This window comes from Trachurus japonicus, chromosome 19 (assembly GCF_045865225.1).
Source record: "Trachurus japonicus isolate A0001 chromosome 19, Traja_1.0".
Taxonomy (NCBI): Eukaryota; Metazoa; Chordata; class Actinopteri; order Carangiformes; family Carangidae; genus Trachurus; species Trachurus japonicus.
The window spans coordinates 25,750,380-25,772,074 of NC_140925.1; the positions used below are offsets into that span (position 1 = coordinate 25,750,380).

The window sequence follows — 21,695 nt, forward strand, 5'->3', positions numbered from 1 at the left end:
TGAAAGGTGACACTGATTGTAGTTTCACTGAGCACGTTCATGTATTGTAGATTTGTAAATAGATTAAATTAGATTTAAGCAGGAAAGGAGTTACTCTAGTCTTAGTAAGGAAAATGCCTCATGATGCTTAACTTGGTCTCTCTCTCTCTTTCTCTCTCACTCACACACACACACACACACACACACACACACACACACACACACACAAACAAACTCCTCCTTGCCCTGCACCAGCCACACTTCAGTCCTCCTCTCTCTCTCTCTCACACACATCCACCTCTCTCACTCACTACAGTCCAGTCCAGTCTCTGAGTGATTAAATAAAAATTTAACGCACCAATTATTGAAAACTTCGCACATCTAAAACTAAAAAACAAACAAACAAACAAACAAACAAACAAACATACAAACTTATTTTAACCGTTTAGGAAAAATACTGTAGTGTTTCAGGTGTAGGTCGGCGATGAGGACTTTACCTCGTGGTTGTTGCCGGTTGACTGGTGAAGTCTGTGGGTGAGACGAGACGAGCTCCACCTGGACGGTCAGGATGCTGCTGCTGTGGTGAGGTAGGCAGGTTTATTTATATATTTTATATCAGTAAAACTTCACTTTAGCGAATATTTAGAAAAGGAAAAATAATTATAATGTTGTAAGGAAGAGGTCTAGTACTAGAAACACGTCGAGATTGATCTGTTTCCTTTCAGTTAGAGTGTTTTTTGCTGTTAGCTTAGCTGTTAGCATGTTAACCACAACAAACGGTTTGTTACCTTACAGTCATTAACCTGCATGTCAACGTTTTCAGGTGTTTTTTTTTATAAGATTATTAAAGCTATTGTAACATGACATATGCACTTAATATTAGCTGGTAGGATTTTATCAAGTATGATAAAGCAATTTCTTTTAATTTTTTTTTTAAAGCTAAAATTAGTTAGTTGCTAGCTCAATGCTCCAGTTGTATTTTTCTGTGTTCATGGGCGGGGCTGCTTTGTTCAATTTATATTACCTGGTCCGTGTACGTTTCGTTAGTTTGATTTTTCCTTTAAACCGAACTGTCAGAAAACGAAAGTCAGCTGGTAATTTGGTTTTCCGTTTCAAACCAAAAACCAAAAAACCACAATTCGGGCTGGTTTTTTGTTTTTTGTTTTTTTGTTTTTAAAACGAAAAAACGAGGAAACCAAAATCAAATTACGGTAAAATGTTGATTATCTTTTTGTTTTTGATCTTAAACAACACATTAACGCCGATGACAGACCGGAAGTGTCGGAACTTCAAAATAAAAGCCCAGTGAATTGCGTTATAGCCACAGACTGTAGATGAATGGCCTATAAAATCTTTTTTTTCTTTGTAAATGTTGTGTTTTGAGCACATGGATACATTTTCACAGCTGTGCTTATTTTTTTACACATGAGTGACAAGCTGATCGTTAATTAGTTCATCTTCCTCATGTACTGTTCTCCTCACTGCGCTGGGTCTCTGTCTCCGCTGCTGTAGCGCTTCGCTTCGCTTCCATTCAGTCAGATCATTTTCACAACGTGTTCTGCGGCCCGTCTCCGGTCCCAACCGGGCTCCGGACAGGCTGTCCCTCTCTGAAGCAGAGGGTGCAGGTCAGCTTCACTCCCGCATTAACGCCGATGACAGCCTGGAAGTGTCTGAACTTCAAAATAAAAGCCCAGTGAATTGAGTTATAGCCATAGACTGTACTGTAACCTATAAATAGCCTATGAAATCTTTTTTTTTCTTTGTAAATGTTGTGTTTTGAGCATATGGATACATTTTCACAACTGTGTTTATTTTTTACACATTAGCGGCCAAGCTCATCATTACCGTGCGTTCACACCAAACGCGATGGAAGCGATGCCATCGCCCGTAACGCGAGCATCGCGCCGCTTGACATATTTGTCACATTTTTCACCATCGCTTCATCGCTTCATCGCGCTATGATGCAACCCACCTCCCGCTATTTTCTTTCTCTCCTCAACCATGGCTGAGAAATAATAATAAATATAAATACATATGAAATATTCACAAGGAGGAAGCTGTAGGTCCTCTGACCCTCTGCAGGCATTATCTTTTTTTATTACGACCGCGGTAAAAGTACGACGTCGTGTCATAAAGCTCCGGGAAACGGCCATGGATGTATATTATTGATCTGAGGAAAACACACACAGCCCCTGGGTTGTTTTTTTTTTTTTTTTACACAGCCACAGGTTCTCTGTAGGAGGGTCTGGTGAGCGAGACAACAGCCACAGTGATCTTCTCCACCATGTTTTGAAATGTGTGTCTGCAGCTGTGTCGGTGACGTGGTTGAATATCAACACTGATTGGATGTCGCGGCACAGCGTCACGCGATGTCGCTTGAAAAGTTCAAATTTTTCCGGGGTGTTCCCACCAAACGCGATGACGCTTCATCGCGCGTCGAGATTACATGTAAAGTCAATGCAAACACGCGATTAGAAGCGTCATCGCGCCGGGCGATGCGATGGACGCGATAGCGCGGCGCGATGGACGCGTTGGCCGCGAAAAATCGCCTCCATCGCGTCGCCCGGCGCGATGACGCTTCATCGCTTGAGTTCAAATAATTGAACTTTTGCGGCGAATTCGCGTGAAGACGCGCCGCGACAGCCTATCAGCGTTGAGATCGTCACCGACGTGCTGACGTACGGACGTACTGGTGTTCCCTTGGCAGTTTAGTCAGAGCGAGTCTATTGACAATATTAGAAGTTTTCTGGTTTAGTTTAGTTTATTATTCAGATCCCCATTAGCTGCTGCAAAGCCACAGCTCTTCACTGTTGCTTTTCCGGTGCTGTTACAAACGTTTCTGATTTGGATATTCGGACCTGAAAGCCCGTTATCACTGCTGTTTTCAACCAGCGGGCGCTGCGAGCCGGCCGCCCCGTCCCAAAGCACTCAACAGGCGGTCAGTCACACAGTAGTTCACGGAGCCGTCTCCTCCTCCTCCTGCAGCCAGAGACTCGCACCGCTGTTCCTCTCCCATCTACAGGGACAGGAACAGTGCAGCGACAGTGGTTATCTCAGCCAGAGAATGAAATAGTGGGAGAAATGTTGTTGTTTGGGCGGGCTCGTCGCGCGACGCGATGCCGCGACGAGGCGTTTTTTGCATATTGAACCAGCGTCAAAACTGGAGCGTCTAGCGCGACGCGATTTCATTTGACGCGCGATTCAATCGCGTTCATCGCGTTTGGTGGGAACACCCCGTTCAACTTCAAGCGATGGACGCGATGATGCGATGGCCGCGTCATCGCTTCATCGCGTCGCTCGTATCGCCCGAAACGCGCCGCCCGACGCGCCATCGCGTGTCATCGCGCCATTTACATTGACTTTTAATGGAAAGTTGTGGCGTTCATCGCGTCCATCGCGTTTGGTGTGAACGCACCGTTAGTTCATCTTCCTCACGTGCCTCGGTCTGTCCGTTGCGCACGCTGCAGCGCTTCGCTCCCAGGTCAGTCAGAGCATTTTCACAGCGTGATGAGGTCAGCTTCACTCCAGTCAGTCTTCACAGACAGTCCACTAAGAGTTTCTGAACACTTCCTCCTCAGTTTGTCCCAGGCGGCGGCAGATAGTTTTTAATTTTTTAATTTTTATTTTTTTTTATGGCTTGAACGCCATTATATGAGACCCGGCTATTAATTGAATACCAGCTGATTGTTTTGTTATTTGAGGAATATAGCTATATTACGATCTGCTGCAGTAACGTTCGCCACCTTATGGAATAATGCTGCATGGGGCTGGGTGATAGACCAGCTCTTCTCAGAGACTCAACCCGACCCTGAGATCTCCAACCCCGGGCATATTTGGCAGGTGGCAGCGGCCCCTTTATGGTTCTTTTCTACTCTTTTCAGTCACATGAGATCCAGTCCCAGACCTCGGCTACAGTCCGGGATTTCATCAGGCTCCCTTCCCGGCACAGGGCACTCTATTGGCAGCTTAGATGAGGGGAATCGCCGTGCGTAATGGTCGCGCGTAATGACAGCTCCTCGCCGGTGAAACACAATAAACTGCGCTACTTCTTGCATGTTTGTCTCATGACATGGTGGAGCCGTCACAGAAGTCCGCTGTGAAAATGATCGGACTGAGTGGAAGCGAAGCGCTACAGCGTGCGCAATGGAGACAGAGACCCAGCGCAGCGAGGAGAACAGTAGGCCTGATGAGGAAGATGAGTTAACGATCAGCTTTGCTATGTGTAAAAATAAGCACAGCTGTGAAAATGTACCCATGTGCTCAAAACACAACATTTACAAAGAAAAAAAAAGATTTTATAGGCCATTCATCTACAGTCTGTGGCTATAACGCAATTCACTGGGCTTTTATTTTGAAGTTCCGACACTTCCGGTCTGTCATCGGCGTTAATGTGTTGTTTAAGATCAAAAACAAAAAGACAATCAAAATTTTACCGTAGGCCTAATTTGATTTTGGTTTCCTCGTTTTTTCGTTTTAAAACCACAAACCAAAAAACGAAAAAACCAGCCTGAATTGTGGTTTTTTGGATTTTGGTTTGAAACGGAAAACCAAATTACCAGCTGACTTTCGTTTTCTGACAGTTCCGTTTAAAGGAAAAATCAAACTAACGAAACGTACACGGACCTTACTCGGTTTAATTAATCGTGTATCTAATTAAATGTTTTCAAATTTGCAAAAGCAAAGAATCAATATAATATATATGTAGTATATGTATTTATCAACAAAATTGCCAACATTATTCTTCTGTGAAATGAATTAGCTAGTCTGCAGAATTCCCTTAATCATACAGTATATTATATTACATAATTTTCAGTATGTTTTCAGCACTAAGTGAGAGAAAGGAGAGTTATGGGTTTAGGCTTTAATGAAAACATACACAGAGATTGAGAACCTACACAGACATGATGACTATAAACATTGACATTTAATTTAAAAGCACAGGTTTAATTGGCGCTTGATAATGTTGTCTATATAAACTGTTTTTGGTGTCCTCTCTCTTTGCTTCGCAGGTAAATGGGGTTTGAAATCTCACCGGATCCTTGCCAGGAAAACAAGGAGGATAAGAAGGATACAACAAGAAAAGGTAATAAGAATAACTTTACTCATAGTGCTGCAAGGACAAATGGTTTAGAGAGTTGTATTATGTTTTATTTTATTTTATTTATCATAGTGGTTAGTTGAAGCAATTGAGAAGAAAGAGAAGTGCTCTATTCGCTGGAGGCACATGTCAACATCAAATTATGTTGTACTTGTAAGCTGCATCATCTGTGTGTGGTTTGACAATTTTGAGTGGCTGGATCACAAAGTGACTCCAAAATAACCTGCAGGCCCCATGTCTCCAGGACTTTAGTACTATAGTGTAATGAAAAACACTCTAATCTAATGTTTGGGTAATTACACTTGCAATTCTTTTTCATGGCCTTTCTTTCTTCAGGGTGTATCATTATTTTATTCATGGGAGTTGGCCAAGACATGTATGAATTGTTGTGATAGTTTTTTTCTGCCTCTGGTAAAGTCAGACATTTATTCTGCTGGCTACTGTCAATGTTGTTTTAAAATATTTCTCATTTCTCATGCTCATTTTAAATGTTAGCCTATATATTGACTCCATCTTAATCCACCGCATGATAGGAAAACATGTCCCTGGATCAGCATGTAATAACCACCTCCTATTCCTCTTTTTCCTACCGTCAGCTTTCTGCCGTGCGGTCTGCATCCAATTTGGGGAAAATACTCCACAAATATCGTTCAAGTTAATAGTGGCAAAGTGTTTCATACTTGCAAGATAGCATTTGGGTTGATCATCACCCAAACAGCTTTGAAGGAAAACACAACCCTTCATATTCACAGTGTGACGCCTACTGAGATAGGCATGTACAAGGGTGGTTGCTCTTTTAACTTACACTCCTCAAATAGTTCTTTTACTGGCACTGTAGGAAACTGGAGGCTGTTAGTCTGGGGCTGTGAGACATCTGGAGAAAGTGCAGTGTACCAACATCAGGCATGCAATGTGGCACTGACAGCAACCCGGCTATGGAGATGTTCGTGCATTTTGTGAATTTCATGCAAAAACACAAAGTATCTGTGGGGGTTTATTTTCTGGCCCACTTAGCACAGATTTTAGTAGCAGACTCCAAATATTCTGGTTGGTTAATGAAATGCTAGGTGCATCAGAATTAACTGAATAACAATCTAATACCTGCTGTATCTCGTCCTGTAGGCTCCTGACCAGACTATTTTGTCAATGAGTCAGTCGTTCCCTTCATTCTCGATGATCAACAGACCTGAATTTGTGTATATTTTATTTTAAAGGTAATTATTAAACAGTCAATGGAAGGCAATTAAATCTGCTTTATGCCATTGTTGTGCAGCCAACCGTGATAGGCTTTGCTAATGAGCTGAATGAGGGAGCGTTCCCAGTTTCTTGCCATCCGCTAGACTTGTGTGTTTGGGTGGTGATAGCTGTGCTACTGCGTCTCCAAATAGTACGTTACACAACATGGCCAGATGTGCAGTTTTAGAGGGCACGTGATTCTTAATGAGACAGACTGGAATTTTATTTGTCTTTACAGAGTGAGCCATGAGGGAAATTGTGTTAGCATCAGCCACACCAGCTTTCATGAAAGTTTTTTTGGATTTGGTCTCAGTGATAAAATGACTCATAGACTGAAACTGAGAGAGCAGATTAAAAGATAGCTTTGTGATTTAAGCCCTAGACACCAAAGAAGCTGTTTCCATAAGTAGCCAAACAGTATGTTAACAGAACTGACCTCACACAGTGGACAGACCATTTTTTAGCCTGTTCCTTTATCACTTGATTTGGTTTACCACGGTCTTTGGCGCCAATGGTTGATGGATATCAAGTGTATTTTGATTATCAAATGCATGGTAATTATGTGAAACAGTGCAGAAGTATGTGGAACCATACACAGACTGAAGCTCAACTCAAGCTCAACAAACTCACATACTCCATCTGTTGGCTAGGGTGGATTCACAGGGTCAAGTTTAACATGAGGTGGTCAAGTTCAGTAGAGGATGAAAAATATTTACAGATTTATACAGCTGAAAATCTAAGGAAGGTGTTCAGTCTGCAGCAGTTCATCCTTTGCCCTTTGCGCTCCATATAACTAGTGAAGCTGCCGCCTAGTGTGCTACTGCTACAGACCACCTCCAGCCCTCTGCCTGCTAATTATAGTTCACAGGACTGACTGTGCTAGCGTGTAGCAGAGCAGCATCAAGACTGAAGTCTCCTTGTTCCATCCATAAACTTTAATCACACTGCTTAATGAGTTTACATGAAGGTAAATACACATATGAATTTGAGGATTAATTAATTGACTTCTTTATTATAAATTTATGTCACATTCATCAGGAATATATTGTGGATACATATATGATTACTGTATGTCTCACATGGATATAAAGAATAAGCAAAGAGCTCACACTTTTGTGAATGGGGGGTGTTGTTTGTAACTACTTCTTTCCATACAGAGTGCTCAGTGTTTACATCATCAGTGTAGTGTGTTAAATTGAAATAAAAAAGTGAAAGAATAAAATAAAATAGAACCATGAATCAATTGATGCAATCAATGAATGACTTCACTCATACTTTTAGTAATGAGATGTCCATATTTTTGAAACAACTGGACAGCCAGGTACAGTAATGATCTAATGCAGCGCCCCCCACAATTCTGTCCCACTCTGTCCTCAGTCTGCTTCCTAGATGATCGCACAGGGAGAATATGTAGCTGGTTTGTGTGACGAGTGTGTTACAGAGTTTAATATCAATGTTTACATCAGGCATATTTGTCAGTGCTTTGTTATGTTGTTATGCTAATTAATATATGCTGGGAAACAAGCTTGTAAGTTTAACAAATCCTACAGGAAAGACCAATTTATGTTTAATGAATCAAATATTGTTTTGGTTATAGCAACTGATAATAAATGTATTATTTTTTTTTGGGGGGGGGGCAGTTGTGTTTTTCTTTAAGGGGGGCTCCTCTCTCACGCTTTGAGAACCCCTGATCTAATGTTAAATGAAAACACTCAGTTAACAATAGCAATTATGGTTAGACATTCCATCGTCATCATTTCTCTTCCCTTTGTGTACGATTGCTAACGATGTGTTTAGACATGCGCTGGAGGGGACCGCTATTAAAAGAATCGAGGATAAACGTGTTGTTATTGTGTAGAAATACACAGTTTGATAACCATGTATAGGAAAGACAAAATGCTTGTCTCCACTGCAGCTCCAATCAGTGCCTCAGTGAACTATGTTTGGTGGTTTGATGGTGTCCGTTTTATATCTGGCAGGACAGCTAAGTGCTGAAGCCTCCAGTGTTAACGCAGGGGGCCAAAAAACCTGAACATGATGAATACAGTAGAATAATGGGTGGTCCATCCATTTATGTGTATAAAACTGTGTGTGTGTGGGAAAAGATGTATTAAGAGACAGACACAAAAAGACGGATGAATAAATAATGATTTTTCTTTCCATGTATCAGACACAGTGCTTGTAAACTGAACTGGTCTATTTAGTTCTGGGCTGATATTATGTCTTTAAATGGCAGAGTATTTTAACCATAGGAGGGAGGTCTAAATGAAGTGTTCTGCTCTCTCCACAGGTGACTAACAGGAGGTGTATGTTGCCTTTCGCTGTAGTTTCCATGCCACTACCATGAGTTGGAGTTTCCTGACTCGCCTGCTGGAAGAAATCCACAACCACTCCACGTTTGTGGGCAAGATCTGGCTCACCGTCCTCATTGTTTTCCGGATCGTGCTGACCGCCGTGGGAGGGGAATCCATCTACTACGACGAGCAGAGCAAGTTTGTCTGCAACACGGGTCAGCCTGGCTGCGAGAATGTCTGCTACGATGCCTTCGCTCCGCTCTCGCACGTCCGCTTTTGGGTCTTCCAAATCATTCTGGTGGCCACACCTTCGCTCATGTACCTGGGCTACGCCGTCAACAAGATCGCCCGTGCAGAGGAGCACGGAGACAGCGGTGGTGAGGCGAGCGGATTTCCACGGAGGAAAAAGAAGCACTATCTGGCAGGTAGAAAGCAGCACAGGGGCATCGAAGAGGCTGAGGATGACCAGGAGGAAGATCCAATGATCTATGAGATGGCCGAGGTGGAGAGCGACACTGGTGGACCGGCTAAAGGAGGCAGTGGTGATGGGAAAGCAAAGGTTTAACATTATCTACATTATTTCTTACCTTATTTATTATTATGTTGTTTATATACTTCTTTTTTTTAATTATCACTTTGCACAGTACGGTCACTTTGGCACTTTTAATTGAATTGTTGAATGTTTGTTGTTTGTTGTTGAGTGTGTGTTATTTAGATTAAAATATATCAGTGTGTCTTAGCATTTCTTAGTTTTTAGTTTTCTTTTCAGTCAGATTAATGTTGTTGTCCTGTCATGTTTTTAAAGGGATAGTTCAACATTTTGGCAAATTGCCATAATCTCTTTAGTCATAGCAGTAGGTTTGTTACCTTTAATTGTCAATGAAAGTTATTTATAGAACGGCGGAGCAGCTGCTCAGAGCTACGCTACGGAGGCTGATGGGATTTCTTGGTTTCCCTCATCAAATTAATCAAATACACAATCCAACAACTCCACAACGCTCTGGTGGACAAGTTGTGACCTGCACATTCACCACGCTATGAGATAATAACAGAACGTTACCAGACAGAGTTGTTTTAGAGGGAAATGCAGAGACTGCTTGCTGAAAAACGGCCCTCGATGGGAACGCGCATCAGTGGTTTTGCATGAATTTACCTAGAAAACAACTCAGTCTCATAACATTACATTATTATCTCATAGTGTGGTGAATGTGCAGGTCACAACTTTGTTGTGGCCTGTTGAGTTGTTGGATTGTGTATTGATGAGTTTGATGAGGGAAACCAAGAAATCCCATTAACCTCCGTAGCGTAGCTCTGAGCAGCTTGCACCGACAATTAAAGGTTAACGAACCTACTCCAGTGATCTTGTATTATTGCATGTGACAAATAAACTCTCTTAAATCTTGAATCTTGAAGGTGAAGGCACGGCATGACGGGCGTCAGAGGATCAAAGAAGACGGACTGATGCGCATCTATGTGCTCCAGCTCTTGGCCCGCTCGTCACTGGAGGTGGCCTTCCTGTGCGGACAGTACGCCCTGTATGGATTTGCGGTGCCTCCCAGCTACGTGTGCGCAGACCTGCCCTGTCCTCACAGCGTGGACTGCTTTGTGTCACGACCCACTGAGAAAACCATCTTCCTCCTCATCATGTACGCAGTGTCCCTGCTCTGTCTGGCGCTCAATATATGGGAGATGCTTCACCTGGGCATCGGCACCATCTGCGAGATCGTCCGCTCCCGACAGGTGCAGCTCCCCGACGACGAGTTGTACGGACTGACGCAGGGAGAAGAGGTGGTCAAGGAGGTACGACTCAGAGGAGAGGATTACAGCAGCTACGCTTACTCTTGGAATACGCCGTCGGCTCCGCCAGGGTACAACATCGCCATCAAGTCTCTACAGGTATCGACTGGAAACCATGACAAACCACTGCCTGTCACCGACCTCGCTAATGCTAAGATGGCGTGCCGGCAGAACCATGTGAACATTGCCCATGAGGAGCGCCAGCAGTACACCAACAATACCGACAACCTGGGCGTGGGAGATCCGCCCAGAGGCGTTCAGAAAGACACCCGTCAGACTCCGAAAACGCTGGGGGCCGACAATCAGGGCTACAGCCATGTGCAGGAGCAGAGCAACAACCACAGCAAGGCGCACCGCGAACGTAAACATCGGCAGGCCAACAAACACGCCTCCAGCAAGGCGGACGCCGACAGAGGCAGCAGCAGCACCAGTAGCAGCAGCAAGTACGGACTCATAAAAGGCTCCGAGTGGATCTGAAGTGCAGACTGTTTATTAAACAATATGGGATCTCCCTCTCCTTTACATTCACATGAAACGAGGAAAAGGAAGCCACTTAACATTATTTTCAATAATATTCATGCAGTTGAAATAGTACGTGGAAATTAGTGCCAAAAGCCACCATGCTCTGTCTACTAGAAACTCCCCTTTTGATAATAAATAGCACTTGTACAGTGGATATATGACACACATGGTCTCTAATGCAGAATACTTCGATTACAAATTACATAAGTATGCAGAGTTCTTTCATAGAGAAAGATTTGATTGTAATCATTCAAAATGATTAGATAGTTGGTCCAAGAAGAGAAACCACAAACTGTTCATGGCCTCAGTTGGTGCTTTACAGTTTTGCTTCACAGTTTTTAGTATTCAGTATTATGACAACTTGAAATAACATGTTTTGTTAAATGGCTGTTGCTGGAGGTTGTTATTGCTGTCTTTGATTCAGTGTGTGGGTATCTTAAGTTCTCGCTATAACCCAATGTGCCTTATTTAAACAGTCGAGGAGCTACTTCCCATTGGTTCTGCATCACTATGGACTGAAAACGGAAGCTAAGTCTCTCTGCATAACCAGGGGTTAAAACACTGAATATGCAAAATTTCCACCCCTCCCCCCAGACCAGGTTTGATGTGGACTGAGCACATTCCCATACATGAGCAAAAATGAGAGGGTGTTTTTGGTTGTTGCTGATTTTACAGTGTTTGTCTGATATTCTGGAGAGAGAAATTTTGATTTCTTCAATTCTTTGATAGATTGTTCAGACTGACGTCAGTGTCTTGTTGTCATCCTGTTACAATTTTTTGATATTTGTGATGTTTGTTTAAAGGTTTTAGTCCACTAATGCTTTAGTTTGTGTGTTTACCCTGTTCTCGACTTAATATGAAGAATTCATGTCATTGATCCAAACTTTTGTTTTCAATTGCCATGAGAGGCGAGCCCTTGGCACCATGTCAGTGTTTCACTTTGTTTGATTTGAATTTCTTTCTCTTTTTTTTGAACACAAAAATGCATGTTTTGAATAAAGGAATTGTATTTGTCTTGCTGTCTCTATCTCACATTTTACATTTTAGTGAGTAATACAAGTGAGTAAAAATTAAGATAGTTCATCTGTGGCAAATTACTGTAAGAGATGCCAGTGCACTTCTCCTCTGTGACTGCTGTATTTATTAGCACACTGCCCTCTGCTGGAGAGGGAGGGAAAAAACAGTACATTTGCTTTTGAATGAGGCTCAGCCACATGGGCTCAGCGTGTTCTTATGTCACATATTTTATCACATGTTGGAGAAGTACAGTAATTACTAAACACTGCACTTAATTTGTCATTGTACCATAGTGAAGGTAGAATGAATCATACTTTATAGTCACAGTGTCTATTCGCTGTGGTAGTGTTTGAACTGCTGGAAACTGATCATAGATTATTAATGGAAAGCATTAATTAAAATACACAGATAGCACCTGATTATGGGGATATGTTTATAATGTTCATGTTGGTCTCCTATCACATTCAGTTTAAAAGGCTTATATATATGAATTTATGTGACATAAGCCCTTTTTAAAAATATATATATACGTTCTTATAAGTTCTTAGTATTGTTAAATAGGATTCACATCAGCTCCGTAGTAAATAAACGTAGTAGGAAAGCTATAATGTGACAAGAGTTGCCTTTGTGATGCGTTTACGGTACTGTCACAAGTTATTTTTAGGTGCTCCGTATACACGCACACAAATTAAAAAAACAAAAACAAAACCATAACCAAAATATAACCAAAAATATATAAAATATATACTTTTCTGTCTTTCATACTATGTAGTGTTTGAATGTAGTGGAGGATGGGATTTCTATTTTAAATTCCTGAATGAAAGGTTCATGAGATAGAGCCATGATCTGACGTTTAAAAAACCGCGTCGACGCAGCTTGCGACCGGATGTGACGTAAACTTCACGTTGACGTCTCCGTTCGTGTTTTTAAAAAAGCGGCGGTTGCTTCTCCACCGTATGTTGTTTCGGTGCTGCTTTTTCTTTATCTTATCTCTGTAACTAATTTACAAAGGGTAAGCTTTTCTTAATTTTTATCCCCGAAGAAATGGTACACGGTTTCCCAGGCGGTTTAACCTTTTTATAGACCTTATAAACGTTTTTATTTCTCGTCCGGTCGTTGTCTATTTTGAGGGAAGCTAGGCTAGCAAAGATCAGCTAACAGTGTGGAGACGTTTGTCTGTCTGTACTGATATCACTGCTAAGTTTGCTGGCTAAATAACAATAGGTACTATGTTACTATTTGTACTGTTGCTGTAATTTGTTCGTAAAATAATCCAGTGTGACTTCAGAACGGTTTCACTGCAAGTTGGAAAATTATTGTTTTGTTTTGAGCACACTACAATGTATCCTTTATGTTGCTTATTATGAATGAGGTGACTCACTGTTTATCATCGGTTGATACACTCTTGTTTTTACTTTAATGACCTTGTATAAGTTGTTTAAACGCATTTAGACAAAAAAAGCAGTTGGACAAACTTATTTATATATATATATATATATATATATACAGTATATATTATATACTATTTGTCAACTGTTTAAACCGACTAATATAATTGCTCATTAACACGTGTTATATTCTTTCTTTTATGTAAGACCCTGGTGCTGTGCAGTAAAGCTGTGAGCTCCTTTAATGCCCCAGGACCATGCACAAGCAGCAGTATGCTGATGCAGAGGATCAAGGCCTTTTGGGCAAACTGTGTCCTGGGGAGAAGAGGCTGGAGGGGAAGATCTTTTACCTGGACAATGTGAAGAAACGTCCCACAGCCCTGCTTTTGGAGACCATATCTCTTCTAGGAGGGGTAAGCTTGTCACGTGGTGTGCCCTCTCAGTTGTCAGATGTTTGCAGATGTAGTGAGCCTCAGTTGTTTTTTATATATTAAGTTCATTTAAGGCAGCAACATTTTAATCATGATGAAATTAAACTGCACTGCCATTTGTATCTCTCGCATTGTCAGATGGAAATTTAGAGTAAGAGAGAGTGACCAGTTCCAGAAAAATGTGCTGGAATTAAAAAAAAAAAACTAGTTGTCTATAAAAGTCCATCTCTTCATGTGACAGTGTAACTTTTTAACTGTGTGTTAGAGTAACGCACAACCATAACGTTGCAATTGTTGTTGTCTCTTTAAATCATCATTCTTGACCCATTAGATGAATAAAACGTAGCCAGTCTAGTCTACATGAACTGATAAAACCACTTGGATAAGGGGTGAAACGTCTCAAGACCAGTTAGCTTAATTCAATTGCCTAGAGATGGAATATAACATTAAAGCATTAGTAAGCGATCCGGTGGTTTTGGCTAACTTCTTGTCAGCCGATGGAGTTAGCAGTCCCCGTCCTCGTCCTTACGTCACCACATTCACGCGCATCCCTTGGCTGCACACACAGAGAGGACCGCCCCTTTATGCCGTTCTCTCTCCTCATTGGATAAAGGTTGTAGGATACAAGGAAAGTTTTCTCCTCGGCTTACAGCAGAGCAGAGTGACTGACAGACCCGTGTTTCAGACCAAACACTCTATCCACCTTTTTCCGAACGTCAAAAACGTAGCCTGTTTTGCCGGTTTTGCTCTTCCGGTGGAATTTTATGTTTACGTTTCCATGGTTTCAGTAGTCGCGGTAAATGCATGGATTTCTTTTTCTCTTTTTTTTCAATGAAAATCTGTAAAACGCATGGATCATCACACCAGCTTTTAACGGTGGATATCACACAAATTGACATCCGTGTTAAAAACCAGCGATAATAGATCCATGCATTTACCGCAACTATGACAACGACTGAAAACCATGGAAACGTAAACGTATAATTCCACCAAACCGGCAAAACCGGCTTCCGGTTTTGACCATAGATGACGTTCGGAAACTTGTGGATATAAGTGATTGCTGTTGGAAGATAGAACTATTTAAGACTTTTATTAACACAAACATTCCGCTTACTTCTGCTTTAATTAACATTAAATGTAAATTATTTGTGTTATAAACTATGTAATCAGCATCAACTAACACTAGTCTACTTGTTAGTCTCCTGGTGTGTTGTAAATTTACTGAAGCCCTATAAACTATGACAGATTAGCAGAAATTGATTTTTTTTTTCACCTGCTGTAGAGGGTCGAGAGTTTCTTGCACAAGGATGTAAACTTTGTTGTGACTGGAAACCAAGAGGTGCTGAAGGAGGACAGATCTGTTGCTACCAAAGGAGGGGCGAAGGGAACAAATGACAACGCTGAACATCCTGTGAAGCGGCGGGAGAGTGTCCTCAGCCGTGAAAAACAGCGACCAGAAACTCCTAGACCATTGGTAAAATCTGAGTTGTGAACATCAGTTACACAATTATACTGTAAAAAAAAAAATAATAATTACAATTTATAATCAGTAATTGATGTCCTAATAACTATATTTTGGTATCACATAAATCAGCTGGAACTTTTTCTGTACACTTTTTTTTTTTTTTTAGAATATTTTTGTATTTATTTATATTCACATTATAAATTTCTTCTTAACTTCCTGACTTGTCCTTAATCTCTTTTCATCACTGACACATTTGTAAAATATCATGGAGTGTAAATCTATGCTCTGTGTGTCTCTACAGGCTTGTGGCAGCCGGGGTAAGGCTCTGCTTGAAAAAGCCATTCGCAACAATGTAAGTCAAAGCAGTCAGAACAAGGTTAATCTCCTATAGGCTTTGCATATTTGTTTGTGGGTATTGATATTTTATTCAAAGTGACGCAGACTGTTACCTTGACTTTATTCTGATGGATCTACTTTGCAGGAACGACTGCAGGGTAGCAGTGTTTTGTCCAATGCTCGATCGTGGAAAGTGAAGATTTTGTACGTGGATGGTATCCTTTTGTCTTATTGCAAATGAACTCGATCGAAAGGTTGTAATGATTTGATACAAACTCTTTCAGTATCTGAGTTGGATGTGTTCCCTGTGTGCTGTGAAGCTCTTCTCACAGCAGATGGCACCATATCTCTGCTTATTTTTTGTTCTTGCAAAACAAGTTAAACCGGTCTGCTGTGAAGCAGCATAAATGTGCCATGTTGTTTATCACAGAACAGTGTTGTGGAAACTTTGTATTGGTCCTTAATGCGGTATCAGATGTGCTTTTGAACCTGAAACAACTAACTCGTGAGAGCTTCAACATGAAACACAAGCGTGCAGAGGTAAGATTCAATTTCTCAAACATTCACATATAGCAGTTTCATGTTAACAAATCAAGCAAGTAGTACCATATATATTTTATGAATGAAGTGGTATAGGGATAATTAATTAAGCCGTCATTAAACTCTGTTAAATTTTGTTTGGGTTAATGAAGAAATAATATAAGAACAAACTACTGTAATGTGCATTGGCATTTTCTCTTGCTTTACATTTTTTGTTTTCCATGCAGAAGACTCAAGCCAAACAACAAGGTTTCCACGTTGTCAAAGGTTGGTTTATGTTTTTGTGATGCTAATTTGTTTATTCCCTAAAAATATTGCATGTTTGGGAAGTCAGTTTATTGCATTTTCTCTTTCTCTCTGTTTCATCTGCTCCACAGCTGCAGCTTTAAGGTCTCCGTATCTCAAAATTGAAGACTTGAGCCGGTGAGTTTGATCCCTTACTCAGCCTATTTGTTTGTTTATTTTCTGTCTTGCATGGGAGGTTTAAGAGAGAAGACTTCTGGAGGAGAAATCCCCTAAAATGTTCTCTTTGATCTTCCCCTCCAGTGCAGACAGACAGCCTAATCCTCTGCGTTAAACCTCTGCCAAATGAAATTGCGTTTTTAGTCCTGCTTGAGTTCATATAACAGTTGTTTGGTATCAAGTTAGATTCTTTTTTTGGTAGTTGAAGCATCAAGATAGCTGAACAACAGCATGCTGCTGTGACCTGCCACTGTGTGCCCTTCCTACCCCACTGGGATCTGGGTCTGGAGTTTTGCATTTCAGCCCAGATGATTTTCTTAATTGACGTTGTTAAGGAGCCCCATCGTGTAATGTGACATGCCCCCCCAGTGATGCCTCTCCCCAGGAGCCTGGCGCTCAAGCGGATTCAATTTCTATTCGATGACGCTTTGCTTTGCTCCGCTGCCTCTTCCTTCCTGCTGGGGATCTCTATGTGTTAACAGTTCTTTTCATTTGCCCTCTCATTTCAGTTAATTGAAGTGCTCTGGCTAATGTATGGGCCATTGCTGTGGAAACTGAACCCACAACATCGGAAACAGTTGAATATTAGCCTGGCTGGTGTCGATCTCAGTTGTGTAGTCTAGTCTCGCACTCAGTTTTCCAAAAGAAGAGTGTTTTCTGTGTGAGAATATGTTAATGGTGATAGCAATAATTATAGCCATAATATTCAGTCTTCATTCAGACATGTATGGTCATTGTATTGTATTTTTGTTTTTCCTTCTTCATGACTATTTTTATGCTTAAACATTATTTAATTTATAATGTCTGTTTTAAATGTTGTCATTTTTTCATTTTCTAACCAGGAAATACAAGCCCTTGCATATGCAGTCTATGACCTTCCCATCACTGTGCTACCGGGGGCGATTTAGTCCCTTTGAATCTCCTCCTCCTCAGTTTGAAAAACCAACAGAGCAAGGAGAAAAAACAAGGTACTGTGTTTGGATCACTAGTGGATTGATTAATGTTTCAAACAGTTAAAGTGTATTTCCTGTCTGGCCTTCGTCAAATCAATCGAGAAAGTATGCAATGCTATAAAAAAGTCTAATGAATAGATCATAATCTTTTTTTTTTTGTTTAGGGAGAAGAAAAAAGTTGAAAGCAGCGTACAGGACAAATCTCCAACTCCATTCATCTGTAGCCCTTCACCCTGGAGGCCACGGAAAAAGGACACGTCATATTGCGAATGCTGTCATCAGCCCTTTACTAATTTGGAGGAGGTGGGAATCATTTCTCGTCACTTGATTTTCTTTTTGGCTTTGATTGTTTACATCTGTGACACAGTCTTTGATTGGTCTTTGCAGCACTTACAGTCTGATGAGCACCGTGCGTTTGTCCTGGATCCGTCCAACTACAGTGCGGTGGATCAACTCGTGGTTGACATGCTTCCAGGATTCAACCCCAACCCACCTCCACAATCAGATGAAGCACTGAATAGGTACGTCTGATTCTTACCAATCAGTGTTGAAATATTGAGCACATTGGTTTGTCTGTGTTTTAATGGAGGATTTGTGATCATCTTCCTCCCAGACCACCAACTCCTTTGCCCATCCAGGACATCTGTGAACTGGAGCCTCTGGACGATGTTGAGACGGAGTGCGCTGTTCAGGCCCTGCGCACACAAGTTCCATCTTTCGACACTCACATCTCCAGCCCCACTAAGGGTCCTCCTGCCTTCGGCCCCGCCAGCCCATCAGCAGGACTTCAGTGTCCCACCCTGTGTCCAGCCATCCAGCATTTTACGCCGACAAAGGGCCGGTTCCCTGAGATCCATCCTCATGCTTCAAGCCCAGTCATGCCTGTGTTGGATGTTGAACCGCAAACCCACACCTCCGTCAGCCAGCAGCTGTTTCCCCGTCCTGGGACCCCGTGTCAGTTCCCTGACCCTTGCCCCTTGCCCCCAGTGCTCAGCCCACAACTCCCTTGTTCCTCCTACACCCCGCACAGCCCATACTCGGACCCCCCCGTCCTCAGTCCTCAACCGTACATTACAGAGAAAACCGTGGAAGGAGACCTTTGTAAAATGGACACTGCAGAGATTTTATCTGAGTCTGTCTCAGCTGTTACAAACCAAGATGATCTTTTAGTATTCAGTAAAATCATATGCACTGGGAATGGTTTGGAGTGTGATAAACTGCTTTCATACAGATCCCGATCCCTGCCTAGAGAGTCGGCGGCTACAGCGCCAAACCGCAGAAAACGCAGTCGATCAGCCAGCCCTGAATGCGCCCGCAGCAAAAGGAGGAGGATTACAGTGAAATTTGGCTACAGCTGTAAATGGACTGAACAAAAAGCAGTGAGTGACTTTACGGCAAACCCCGAGGACTGTTTGTTGTTCGACAAGACCTCTTATCAGATATCACAGCGTGGTCCTCACCCAGAGGTCTACTCAACATGCACGGTGGATTTAAAACAGGCTTTTACCACATTCTGTGTTCCCAATGTAAATTTCACTTCAGCACAGAGTCACACAGACATTTTAGGTCATGGTGGCATCTTGGCAGCCGCTCCGTCGAAAGCAAAGGCTTCAGGTCCTCGGCACCGCAGCGACCAATCTCACAGCACGTTTTCCAGCCATGACTCCCAGCGTTCGCTCTCCCACTCCACCTCGGTGTGCATCGAGTCGGCGCTGATACCAGACCTGACCGCGGTCTCTCCGTCATCATCAGACTCGGACTGGGACTGTCACCTGCTGTCAAGGCTGGACCCGACCTTGGCCGCCGCCCCCCCGCTGCCCGCCGGGCAGAGCTGCGAGCTCGACAAGGAACTCCTCCACAGGCCGTGCACCTGGATGCACGACACCAGCTATGAGTCACGTCTGCACACCGCCCTTCAGCCCGCCACTCCCACAACGTCACTGTGCGGGGAAGAAATGGACCCCTCGTCGTTTTCCAGGACTGTGGTACAGATCGTTGAGGTTCAGCACTGATGATTGTTTTCTTTTTAAAAACTGGAAGAACAGCTGGAAGACGCATGAAGCACCTGGAGCAGCGAGTCTTTGACTTCGTATCCCACCTCAGGGAACAATGGGCAGCACATAAGCTCTTCAAAATAAGCCACTGAGTTGTACACTGAATAATTATTTAAAACTTAAATGACATGTACAGATGTTTTTAGATATGAATAGCAGATGCTGCATCCTCCTATGAATTTCTAGCGCATCCATTATCATTTTTACTCCCAACCCCTAATTCTCCTTGTGCACAGAGCGCAGGCCATATTCTATATGTTGTGCTGACTGTGGTCTTTCAGCGGCAGCTATGTCCGGGAACACATGGTGGTACTGAGAATTTAATGAGGCTTTTCTGAAGGGGGGCATTACTCAATTACTGTAAGTGCTGCGTCTGGATCAGATCCCAGCTCCGCCAGCGTCGATGGTCACGCAGGAAAGGCGTTTGCGATGTGGAGGTCTCACACAACCCGTCTGATTAATGTCAAACAGCTTCTCCTGCCTTTTTTTTCAAAAGTGGGCCAAAGGACTGGGGTTTGTCAAGGAGAGACGAGCGCTTCACAGCAGTGCACTGAAGCAGCAGGGAGGGTTATTATCTTCACTTGTCAGTTTTTGAAATGAAAGGTCACTTGCATCATGAAAAGACTCACCACTGTTCACCAGAGCAGACAAAACTCAACCTCCTCGTTGCTTGGATATCCCTCCCTCTCCTGCTGAATGTTTTATTTACATGGACATTTAAAACATGCTGAATGCAACAAGTAAAAGGGAAACAACAGATGATTTCAGTTTGTGGAAGTGGAGAAGTTCTTGTAGGAAATTGTAAGGTCAAATCTTGTACAGTGGTTTTTAAATAAATGTTTTTAATCCTAAATATTTCCTGGGACATGCTTTCATAGAGAGTTGTTCTTGGGAGAAACTAAAGTAAGAACTGTGTGAGGGTATGCTCAATTTCATTTCTTGGGTTTTCTTTATAAATGCTGACTCTGCTTGTAGAGTAAAGGGGAGACAAACAGGGAGGCAAGGATGCAGCAAGGGCAACAGTGGGTCGATGTATCCTGTTTGGCTCATCATCCCTGCTTCCAGCTGACATAAACAATATTTGATATCTACTCTTGTGCCTTGTTGCATAACCCTCAACTCTGGAGATGTGTTGGAAATCAAGGGATCCTTTGTCCTAGCATGAACCCCATCGCCGCTTTGTCACCAAAAGTTTGAACAATCCTACCCTTCAACTCTGGAGACTTTTTGGTTGTTGTGTAATCTTTGATGGGAAGTGGAAGGACATAATATGGGGGATTGGGTTTGTGTAATTTTCAACAGGCAGCTGAAGGTTCAAGTTCAAATGAGATATGAAGCTTAAGATCCCAAATGTTCTGGTCAAAGCACTCGGCACATCTGTCCACACACACACACACACACTCCTATTTGACATGACCCGGTCAGTGTGAAGTGTTGCAGTCTGCAGCTACCACTTTAATTAATCCTGTGGAAGCTGTCAGTCTTAGCAGCTCTCTGTGAACTGTGTGTTGGTACATGCAGTGAATGTGGAAGCAGCTCACAAAACACTTTTCCCACAGGGTCCACTCAACAGCTGTTCTCTGGAGCTTTTAATCAGGCTTCCTCCACTTTTAATTGTCTAGTTTTTATAGATATACAATTGTCAATTTCTCAAAGCTGTTTAACATTAAGCCATGGGATCTGATTGGAAGCTCTGGACCAGCTACTAAAGACAGAGGAGGCTTGTCAACAGCTGTTTCTAAAATCAACCAATTAATGTTCACTCTCAACATGATGCAACATTTAGAGTGAGATGTTCAAAATACAGCACAATGTGAGCTCCCAAATGTGACATTGTGATTGACCCTTTTTAAATGTCAGCAACTGGCTTCATGTCAAACCAATCACTGAAAAACTAATATCAATCTTTTAGCTTGTGACTCCTTGGGCCAAGATGAGGACATTGAGAATAAATCTTCATTTCTGAGACCAGTTTTTCAAAGGAAAAGACAAATATTGAGGGAAGAATAAAAAATCATGTATGAAACTCTCGATCTGTGTTCAGGTATAAACCAGAAGTCATCAAGGTGTCTGGATGCTGGTGAACTACTGAGGTCTTCCTTTGGAACTTTGGATAAAAACCA

At 42.3% G+C, this 21,695-nt stretch overlaps 2 protein-coding genes across 3 annotated transcripts; both read left to right on the forward strand.

The window, feature by feature from the left end:
* The first annotated feature begins 430 nt into the window (after positions 1-430).
* Positions 431-11,948, forward strand: LOC146968196 (gap junction gamma-1 protein-like). The gene is made up of 4 exons (XM_085761010.1): positions 431-566; positions 4,989-5,062; positions 8,604-9,166; positions 10,021-11,948. Exons 3-4 carry the CDS (start codon positions 8,657-8,659, stop codon positions 10,879-10,881), a joined length of 1,371 nt encoding a protein of 456 aa, XP_085617136.1. The 5' UTR covers positions 431-566; positions 4,989-5,062; positions 8,604-8,656; the 3' UTR covers positions 10,882-11,948.
* An 838-nt stretch (positions 11,949-12,786) lies between these two features.
* Positions 12,787-20,427, forward strand: dbf4b (DBF4B-CDC7 kinase regulatory subunit). 2 transcript variants are annotated; one of them, XM_085761008.1, is made up of 12 exons: positions 12,787-12,955; positions 13,539-13,744; positions 15,045-15,236; positions 15,529-15,579; positions 15,709-15,778; positions 16,039-16,103; positions 16,331-16,370; positions 16,481-16,526; positions 17,408-17,540; positions 17,687-17,821; positions 17,906-18,039; positions 18,132-20,427. In XM_085761008.1, the coding sequence occupies exons 2-12, from the start codon at positions 13,589-13,591 to the stop codon at positions 19,528-19,530; spliced, it is 2,421 nt and encodes an 806-aa protein (XP_085617134.1). In that variant the 5' UTR covers positions 12,787-12,955; positions 13,539-13,588; the 3' UTR covers positions 19,531-20,427. The 2 variants fall into 2 exon arrangements, with proteins under 2 accessions (XP_085617134.1, XP_085617135.1); XM_085761009.1 differs by having other exon boundaries at positions 17,408-17,533; positions 17,683-17,821.
* The last annotated feature ends 1,268 nt before the right edge of the window (positions 20,428-21,695 follow it).